The 10,603-nt window shown below is 39.9% G+C and overlaps 1 protein-coding gene across 1 annotated transcript; it reads left to right on the plus strand.

The window, feature by feature from the left end:
- Positions 1–336: 336 nt before the first annotated feature.
- On the plus strand, positions 337–1,137 carry LOC138875337 (uncharacterized). Its single transcript, XM_070154162.1, has 2 exons — positions 337–663; positions 802–1,137. Exons 1-2 carry the CDS (start codon positions 337–339, stop codon positions 1,135–1,137), a joined length of 663 nt encoding a protein of 220 aa, XP_070010263.1.
- Positions 1,138–10,603: the final 9,466 nt, after the last annotated feature.

A 10,603-nucleotide genomic window follows, 5' to 3' on the forward strand; every position in this document is an offset into this window, starting at 1 on the left:
GAAGAAGGACGCCGCTACCAAATGGACTGACGACTGCCAAAGGGCCTTCGACAGTTTCAAGGAGTACCTATCAACACTGCCAATTTTGCCCCCCCCCCCGAACCAGGTAGACCCCTATTACTCTACCTTGTAGTGCTAGATGGAGCATTCGATTGTGTTCTTGGGCAACATGATGAAACGGGGAGGAAGGAGCAGGCCATCTACTATCTTAGCAAGAAGTTCACCCTGTACGTGGCCCGGTATTCTCTGTTAGAACGCACCTGTTGTGCTCTGACTTGGGTAGCTCAGAAGTTAAGGCACTATTTATGTGGCTATACTACGTATCTCATATCAAGGATGGATCCGTTGAAGTACATCTTTCAGAAGCCCATGCCCACTAACAAGCTAGCCAAGTGGCAAATCCTGCTGAGTGAATTCAACATTGTCTACGTAACTGAGAAAGCAATCAAGGGACAGTATTTGGCTGATCATCTTGCCGAGAATCCCGTGGACGGAGACTACGAACCCTTAAAGAAGTATTTTCCAGACGAAGAGGTGTCATTCATAGGAGAAGACATTGTAGAATCCTATGATGGTTGGAGAATGTTTTTTGATGGAGTAGCAAATTTTAATGGAGTTGGCATAGGAGTAGTCCTAGTGTCAAAAACCGGTCAACATTATCCGGTATCTGCCAAACTCAAATTCCCTTGCACCAACAACATGGTTGAGTACGAGACCTGCATCTTGGGACTCAAGATGGTCATTGACATGAACGTCCAAGAGTTGCTAGTGATCAGGGATTCAGACTTGCTTATACATCAGGTCCGAGAAGAATGGGCAACCAAGAACTCCAAGATACTCCCTTATGTGCGTCATGTACAAGAGTTGAGAAAGAGGTTCACAAAGACAGAGTTCCAGCATGTCCCCAAGGTCCAGGATGAATTTGCCGATGCATTGTCTACCCTATCATCCATGATACAACATCCAGATAAGAATTTCATTGACCCTATTCTAGTAAAGATCTACGATCGGCCAGCTTACTGTGCTCATGTCGAACAAGAAGCGTATGGAAAACTTTGGTTTCATGATATCAAGGAATACTTGGCGAAAGGAGAACAACCAGAGCTTGCAAACCCTATTAAAAAGCGTACACTTTGAAGATTATCCAACAATTTCTTCCACAGCGGAGGAATCCTGTGTAGGAGGAATCCGGATCTGGGATTACTAAGGTGTGTCGACGCAAAGGAAGCATCTAAATTACTAGAAGAAATCCATGCTGGGACCTGCGCGCCACATATGAATGGCTTTGTCTTAGCCAAGAAGATACTCCGAGCTGGTTATTTTTGGATGACTATGGAAATGGACTGCATCCAGTATGTCCGGAAGTGCCACCGCTGTCAGATACATGCAAATATGATAAAGGTGCATCCAAACGAGCTTAATACAACAAGCTCACCATGGCCGTTCTCCGCTTGGCGAATGGATGTTATCGGACCAATCGAATCTACCGCATCAAATGGGCACAGGTTCATCCTAGTGGCAGTTGACTATTTCATCAAATGGGTTGAAGCAGCATCATACAAGGCAGTGACTAAGAAAGTTGTGGCAGACTTTGTCCGTGATTGTATCGTTTGTCGGTTCGGAATTCCAGAATCAATCATTACTGATAATGGTTCCAATCTCAACAGTGACTTGATGAAAGCCATGTGTGAAACCTTCAATATCAAACACAAGAGTTATACAGCCTACAGACCTCAGATGAACGGAGCCGTAGAGGCCGCCAATTAGAATATCAAGAAGATACTAAGGAAAATGATAGAGAAGCATAAGCAGTGGCACAAGAAGTTATCATTTTCTTTATTGGGGTATCGCACCACAGTCCGCACATCAACCGGGGCGACTCCCTATATGCTGGTTTATGGTACAAAGGCGGTCATTCCTGTCGAGGTAGAAATTCCTTCCTTGAGGATCATACAGGAGCAGAACTTGATAATGCAGAATGAGCGAAGAGTCATTACGAACAGATAGCTCTTATAGAAGGAAAGAGAATGAATGCAGTTTGCCACGTTCAGCTTTATAAGATCAGAATGTCCAGAGCCTTCAACAAAAGAGTCAAGCTGCGACAATTCACGCCGGGGCAGCTGGTGCTAAAGAAAATCTTTCCACATCAAGATGAAGCCAAAGGGAAATTCTCTCTCAACTGGCAGGGTCCGTGCATGGTTCATCGGGTTCTAACAGGAGGATCCCTCATACGTGCAGAAATGGACGGAGAAGTTTGGCCAAAGCCGATCAATTCAGACGCAGTCAAGCGTTACTATGTGTAATCTCTATGCTTTCCTTTATGGTGTAAATTGAACTACGCCTTACCTAATTCCCGTTTAAGAGGGGATACGTAGGAAGCCCTATGGGTTCGGTCACAATGCAATAAAATTTTCATTTCCCCCGCTATTGGAAACTGGGGAAGAATTTTTAGAAGGACCCTCAAAATTCCGAAGCCGATTCCAGCCATTTATCATTAACAACCATCAGGAGCAGCAACCCAGTAAACTGGGGCAGAATTTTGAGGAGGAACCTCAAAATTCTGGAGCAAGAAAAGTTGCAATGTCTTGAACCACGTTGCAGTCGTCGGTTTATCTAAAGAAAACTATTCTTAATTATGTACTTATGTTACGCTTTTACTAAATCATGCAATGTTTATTACTAAAACTACCTTGTTTAGCAACGCTACCCCAGTGGTATATACGGTATCACCGTATCAAAGACGAGCAGGTCAAGCAAAGCCAGCGGGGATACAGACTAACCTTCCCCCCTTTTTTACAAACTCACGATTTTTATTTGGATGCAGACACTTGAGTTGCAAAATCATCAAATGTACTATATTCTCACTCACAAAGTTCAGGTATACAACTCAAAGAACCATTACACTTACTCATAGCTGCTATCCGCACAATAGTGTCCCCAGCAGACACAATATCCCCAGCAATCATGATACCGCAATCTGCTATTAGCTAAGAAAACTCTATTGCCATTTGCTATTTGCCATTTTACTTCCTGCATAAGGCTACTATTCTGCCTTCCAAGACTAAGCTCTATCTCCATCTGCATTCTCTGCATTGCATAAGGCTACCATTCTGCCTTCTGACACTAAGCTCTGTCTCTATCTGCATTCTCTGCATTGCATAAGGCTACAATTCTGCCTTCTGAGGTTAAGTTGTGTCTCCATATGCATTCTCTGCATTGCATAAGGCTACCATTTTCCCTTCCGAGGTTAAGCTCTACCTCCATCTGCATTCTCTACATTGCATAAGGCTACCATTCTCCCTTCCGAGGTTAAGCTCTACCTCCATCTGCATTCTCTACATTGCATAAGGTTACCATTCTGCCTTCTGAGACTAAGCTCTGCCTCCATCTGCATTCTCTGCATTGCATAAGGCTACCATTTTGCCTTCTGAGACTAAGCTCTGTCTCCATCTGCATTCTCTGCATTGCATAAAGCTACCATTATGCCTTCTGAGGTTAAGCTCTACCTCTATCTGCATTCTCTGCATTGCATAAGGCTACCATTCTGCCTTCTGACGTTAAGTTCTACCTCCATCTGCATGGCTGAAAGATCACCACTTCATTTACACCTTGCGTCAGCTGAAAGATCGCCACTTCATTTACACCTTGCATTGGCTGAAAGATTGCCACTTCATCTTGCATCGGCTGAAAGATCCTCACTTATTGCATTTCATTGGCTGAAAGATCACCACTTATTGCATTTCATTGGCTGAAAGATCGCCACTTCATTTACACCTTGCATCGGCTAAAAGATCGCCACTTCATTTACACCTTGCATCAGCTGAAAGATCGCCACTTCATCTTGCATCAGCTGAAAGATCGCCACTCATTGCATTTCATTGGCTGAAAGATCGTTGCTTATTGCATTTCATGGGCTGAAAGATCGCCACCTATTGCATCTCATGGGCTGAAAGATCGCCAAATTGTCCAAAGGCGTCATTGTTCAGAGGCACCATTTTCAAAGCCCGAGAACGCCATTTCATGGCCCGATGACCCCTTTTTATCTTTTGCATATCATTATTCAAAGGCATCATGGTTCGGAGGTATCATTCTCATAGCCTGAGAACATCATTTCATGGCCTACGAATCCTTATTATACGCTTCATGGCCCATGACGTCATGGTTTGAGGATGTCATCCTAACCGTCCGAAGACAACATTCATGGTCCGACGTGAAATTACATCATGTTTAAATTTTCGCACAATATACACTTGTGTTGCTTATTTGCAGGTAAATCGGCTAGCAACGGCCGTCTCAGCAGGAGCGATTCCGCTCCAGTTCCCGCATCTCCGCTAGACTTTAACCATCCATCCCAAATATCTCATCCGTTCTTGAAAAATCTCCATCGGCATATTCTGCCGACGGATCCTGAACTACATATGGCCTGATTCTTGTAAGACCAGGGATATGTAGGCAGCTCAGGAACCACACCACGGTCAGATTCTTCAAACCATTTCGTTCGGTCAAATTGACCATCATATCTTTATCCAACAACTCTTTCATCCTTCTCGGGTAAAGAGGGGAAACTGTTGATACCCAATTTTCCCTATGTATTTTTACATGCAAATACTTTCAAAATAACTTATATAAGTATGCTCAAGTATCTTAGTATTTTTTCTAATGTTTTAGGATTTGTAAATCAATTTATTGCCCATTTTAGCAGTATAAAAACCAATAATTATTCCCAAAATTATCATTTTTGTGAATAACTTATTCTATTCCCATATTTTTATCCAAATATAACTAGGGTAATTTTTACACATTTTATTTCAAATTTATTTGGTATTTTAAAAGCTAAATTGCATATAATTTCAATTTTAGGCTATTTTAAGAATTAATAGCATTTTATAATTATGAAATTGATTCCGATATTTTTAAATTAATATTTATATATTATTAATTGACTCAGTTCTTTTAATTTATTTTCAGAAGTCATTTTTACTATTTTTATAAAATAAAAAGGAAAAGTGGCTATTTAAAATCTGGCCCATTTTTGTTTCAATTATAGCCAAATTGATCCCCCTAATTGATCCAATTTCATATCAGCACAATTCCATTTAACCCAACCCTTAACCCATTTAAAACTACCCGACCCAAACCCCTTTTAATCCAGGCCGTTGATCAATCTGATCAACGACCACGATTTCCCCTTTCCTTTTTTAATCCATCCACACCCCTAACCCTAACTCATTTCATTCTATCAGCCGCCTCTGAATACCCCCTCTCTCAAACTCTCTCGAAGGTTCTTGAAACCCTAATCATCTCCTACTGTCTTCTACCTTCAATTCACCGGAATCCATGGCCTCTCAGACCATGGATGTCTTAAACTCATTTCCCTCTGCTCTTAAACACTTGGTGTTCGAAGTTTCGAGGTCTGACCTCAATGGTGTCTGTCCAGATCCTCTCCGATTCAAGGTTCTATGGCCTCTCCGGCCTTGCTCCGGCATATCCAAGTATTATGAGCCTATTTCTGACTTATCCGACTCAGATCAGACCTTTTCCAAGCCTTTCTCGCTTTAGGGTTCCTTTGAAACCCTAGATATTTGAGGTTTTCTCTGATTGGTTTCTTAAATCTGTTTTATATCTGTGCTCTACTTGAATTTTTAAACATTTTCCCTAATTTTTCTTTCAAAAATTACTTCTTTCCGATTTAGGGTTTTTCTGAAAAGCTTAAAATGTTTCTCTGACTTTTCTTCTTCTTTTCTTTGTGTGTATTTGTCTATACTATGTTCCTATGTTTTCTTTTCTACTGTGTTCTTATGTTTTCCTTTATCATGCATGTTCTTCTATGCTTTGTTTTTCTACTGTGTTTTGTATCATGCTCGCATGTTTATCTTGCTCTATTTTCCTATATGATCTTTTGCTATGCTTTTCCGGTATTTTTGTGTTCTTCTACTGTATGTATTTCCTATTGAGTTCTTAAGTTTTGTTTGCCTTCTACTGAACTCTGTTTAAGTCCCTTCCAAAAGGTTTTCTTAAACACGTTTCTTTTACTGTCGTGACTATTCTCTCATTATGCTCTTACGCTCTGTTTGCTTTGAATGTTATTTGTATTTGCTTATCTTCTCATGAGATTCTGAAAAGAAATCTTTAAGCCTACTGTCTCCTCATCTCTGTATTTGACTCGAGTCGAAAACCCTAGGATTTGGGGGTTTCCTCTGAGTTTGGTCATATAATCAAACTAGGGTTCTGTTTGAGGACCCTTAACTCTTTTAGACTTATTTCTGGGTCTAGGAGCTAAGTGTGAACTTCTTTTGTTTACACACCATTCTGATTCTCCTACACTAGACTCTTCTATTGAATAGCATGACATATTTCTTCATGTTTAACGTGTCTGTGTGCTTTTATATATGAGGAATCTTTCTTCAGAATGGTTTTTCAACTTGTGATTGATTCAGAATTCCTTTTAATAAGTTTAATTGATTGGTACTGATTTTCCTTAAGTCGAAATCCTTCCCATTTTTCTGAACTGGTTCATTCATACGAAATCCTCAATTTCTGATTTACTAGCTGTTAACTGATTTCCTTTCCTTATTTGCACAAACCAAGTACTATCAAGACTTTGTCCTTAAATAAACCTCTATGTATTTACCCCTCTTTTACTACTCTGAAAAATTGTTTGATTGACCCATTTCCTTAATTATTTTACCCATTTGAAATCAGAATCCCTTAATTAAAGGGAAACCTTGTGTAATTGATTTCCAAATTATTTTTCTTACCTATTTCTACATGCTTTATGCACTATTAAAGGGAACGACCCTTCTGCACTTCAAGACACCTTCAATTGAACACTTTTACACTTCATACTTCACCCTTACAATGTCACGATTCTTTTCTAAGATCATAGCATTCTGACTGCCTGTTTGCACTTTGGTTTTGCAAGACTACTGCTTTCTTTCACTTGTTTCTTTGAGACTGGTATGTTCTAGTTTTAGCTTCAGCATCATCCTAATGTGTTCACTTATAGCCTTTACATCCATGTCTACTTTTTTGTCTATATAGAGTTGGATGTTTAATTAGCATGTTAGTTTCTTTTACTTGTTTCTGCTATGAATCCCTGTACCCCTATTCCCCTCTATGTGATTTGAGTTGTAGTTCATGACATGACAATATGCAAGTTATTGTTCATGTCTGGACTTGATCCCTTAGAGGATCCTGACTCCCAAAACAATGTGTTCTAACAGGCTTGTGGGGTGTGCCAGCACTTCCCATTGCTAGGTATGCCCACTAGCATGTCCCTGTTTCTTTACCACTTCCCCTTTCCCTTTTTTCAAACTCTGCACTTGCACTCTCTCCTAGCTTCTAGGTTCTGCCCCCCTCCTGTAAGCCTTGCCTTGGGACCTTGAGTTTCCTCTAAACTTGGACACTTGAGGGCTGACCCTTCCACACTGCACTATGTTCTCAATTCTGCAATATATTTGGGTGTAAGCACTGCCCGAAGTCCACTTGAGACTCTTATGGAACTCTGACACATCCCAAGTAAGAGAAAGGCTTTGGAAATTTGATCTTCGGAATTGGTTTACTTCATGCTTCAGACAGAAGTCTGAATCAGGCTCTCTTTGGTTGGAGTTTTAAGTTTCTGATGTATTTTATATTCATAATTTGTAATAACTTATGGGGATTTTGGTTTTAATGAAAAGGGGAGGGTAAATCATGCATGCAAAAGGGGTAGATATCATGTTCATATGTATTTATTATACTTCTGCAATCATGTCTTGCATTCACTTCTGCATTTTCATATGGAAATCCTGTTTATAGGTTCTGCATTTTCATATAGAAATCCTGTTTATAGGTTCTGCATTTTCATATAGAAATCATGTTTACAGGTCCTGCATTTTCATATAGAAACCATGTCTATAAGTTTCTGCATTTCTGTATTATCTAGAAAACATGTCTATAGGTTCTACATTTCATAACGCTGCATATCATATAGACAACCTGTCTATAGGACTTCTTGAATTTTGCATATGCATCTATCACTAGGCAAACATGTTTATAGGTTTAAATAACAATCATCATTATAGATATCATGCTTATAGGACTTCTGCATTTCTATAAACGTTTTCAAATCAATAACACCTAGAAAGCATGTCCATATGAGTAATCAACCAAGTCTGAATTGTCTTTCTCACTTATAAGTCTAAAAATCAGTAGTAGCGTTGCTTAACATTTCAGAACTTATGTTTTTTGTAACTAATAAGTCCTCTTCTCTAGAACTAGTATACTTCTGCATTAATAGATATCATGCCTATAGGTTTCACCTAAGCAAGTCATAAGGTAAATTAGTTAGCTGAATCAGACTTCGTTAATTACAACCAGCAGGTAGGTCTGATTCGGATTTCTTATTTGAAGTATGTAATAAATCAGTCTGCCTCACCCTTTTAAGTTTAATTAGACCATAATCAGTATGTGCAAGACATGCTAAACAATCTGTATTTAAGTTGAGGAGGCCTGTTTGAGCCTTTAACTGTTATATGTTTCCCCATAACTGCTCTACGTGTTTTTGATTGTCGCCTTAGATTTTGTCATTTTAAACCCAAAAGCCCAAATCTCCCTTCCCTTTAGGACTAGTAGTCCCAGATTCCTCCGGGACTGATAGGATCGGGGTGGGTAATAGCATGTAATAATTAACGAAATCATTCCGTGCTTTAACACCTTAACGGGGTGGCAAATGGTAGATATGGATATGATGATCGGTGCGCTAATACCACGTATAGCCCCTCTTATGAGGAGTGATTATCGGGTATTGCATTGATGTGATCCATATTATTTGTAAACCTAGGACCCCTTTCCCTTTACTTTTTTATTACTTTCAGAATTTTAAACTATTTTCTCAAAATTTCAGCTTTCTTTGTTTCTTCAAACTCTAATTTATTTGCATCCATAATGTGATAATCCCTCATATTTGAAACCTTTATTTACTTACTTGTTACTTTTACTTAAAGTCACAATTGTAGCATGGCCGGGAACCACACTAGTGGATCCTGAGGGGTGCCTAACACCTTCCCCTCGGGATAATTTCTAGCCCTCACCCAAACTCTGGTTTTCTAAATCAAACCCTTCTTAGTGTCCTAATACACTTTAATCATTAGGTGGAGACTCTTCAATTCAAACCCAATTCCCAAAAAGAGAACCAGTTGTCCTCCCAAATGTCATAAACACGATTTCGCGAGAAAAAAGGGGGCGCGACAGGTTGTCGTTCTCAACTATGTTTACTGAGTCGGACATTTTGGCCTGAAATCAAAGGATTTTGGACAAGAAAAAGTGTGAAAGATAATGCGCATTTGTGTGATGAAAACATCAAGAAAATAATCACTAGTATTTTTAGCCCTACGGGGGGCGCCAAACTATTTACTATGAAAATGCTAACAACAATTAAATTTATAAATAAGACTCTAAATACGTGATCTATTCCCGAGCCAGTTGTTAAAGTAGTCAATGCCAATAGCGGGAAGTATAAAGATAAAATGCGAGTTAAGGCAAGGCAGTAATCAAACCAAAATGGCCTATTGCCGGAGCTCGGAGATGGTCGATGGGACCTCGGGGTTGATGTTGATATCGATCTCGGACTATCGAGGACAGTCGGGGATGGGATAATAGTTAAAGATGCAATTAGATAGTGCTCTTTTCGGCTAATATCAGGTTATAGAATGAAGAATAAGTTAAGAGGCAACGAATACGGGGGCGGCCTTGGGCCAATACCAAGTGATAAGATGAATGGTTGGAGACGAATAACTTTGAGCCAAGGAGAATAAGCAATTTTTAGAGAAGAGAGGGAGAGAAGATACTATTGCACTTGAATAGGATAGTTGGAGCTCTTCCTTACAAGGTGTTGGTGACCCCCTTTTTATAGAAAGAGGGCGCCCAAACTTAGTACAAAAATACTTAACATGACAAAAAAGAATGAGATATGACAGCCCATTAGTTTTACGTCGTAAGAGGGCTAGCGTCAAGCCGCGTGGATAGATTTGATCGACCCCCGGTGCATTCCTCGGGGAATTCCAGCGCTCGTCGGGGTCTCAGCCAATGTTTATTCTTGGCAGGGCATTGACAGGTTTTGAGGAAAGCGACCGACCCGAGATCCCGTGTTTCCGGGTTCGCTCTCCAAAGCATTATGTCATGGGGAAATTGGTTTCCGGGTTTTCACCGCACACACCCCATAGGTGATTTTAATTAAAAATATGAGTATTTGTGGGGGCTACGTATGCACGAAGTGATGAGAGTCCGTCCATAGCTACTATTCCTATTATGTCGGGTAGTTTAGGTTGACACCATGCTTTGTGAATACCCTTATTTGATGATACTTGTTATTTGTATTAAATGGAATTAATTTTTGAGACTTCTAAGGATTTAAAGCTTCAAGTTGAATTGCCTTTTTCTTTTAAAGAAAAGAATTTAAGAATGAATTTGATTTAAATGATAAAATTTATATTTGACCGCGTCGCGTGAATGATTCGAGAGCGGGGTGAATAGAAGCATCTAACGTTCGCATCGTTCGACCCTCCGGCAGTGCACATTTTATTATTATGTTTGATCGGACTGTACGACCATGGCATAACTTGTG

Source organism: Nicotiana sylvestris, chromosome 8 (genome assembly GCF_000393655.2).
Source record: "Nicotiana sylvestris chromosome 8, ASM39365v2, whole genome shotgun sequence".
NCBI classification, from domain to species: domain Eukaryota; kingdom Viridiplantae; phylum Streptophyta; class Magnoliopsida; order Solanales; family Solanaceae; genus Nicotiana; species Nicotiana sylvestris.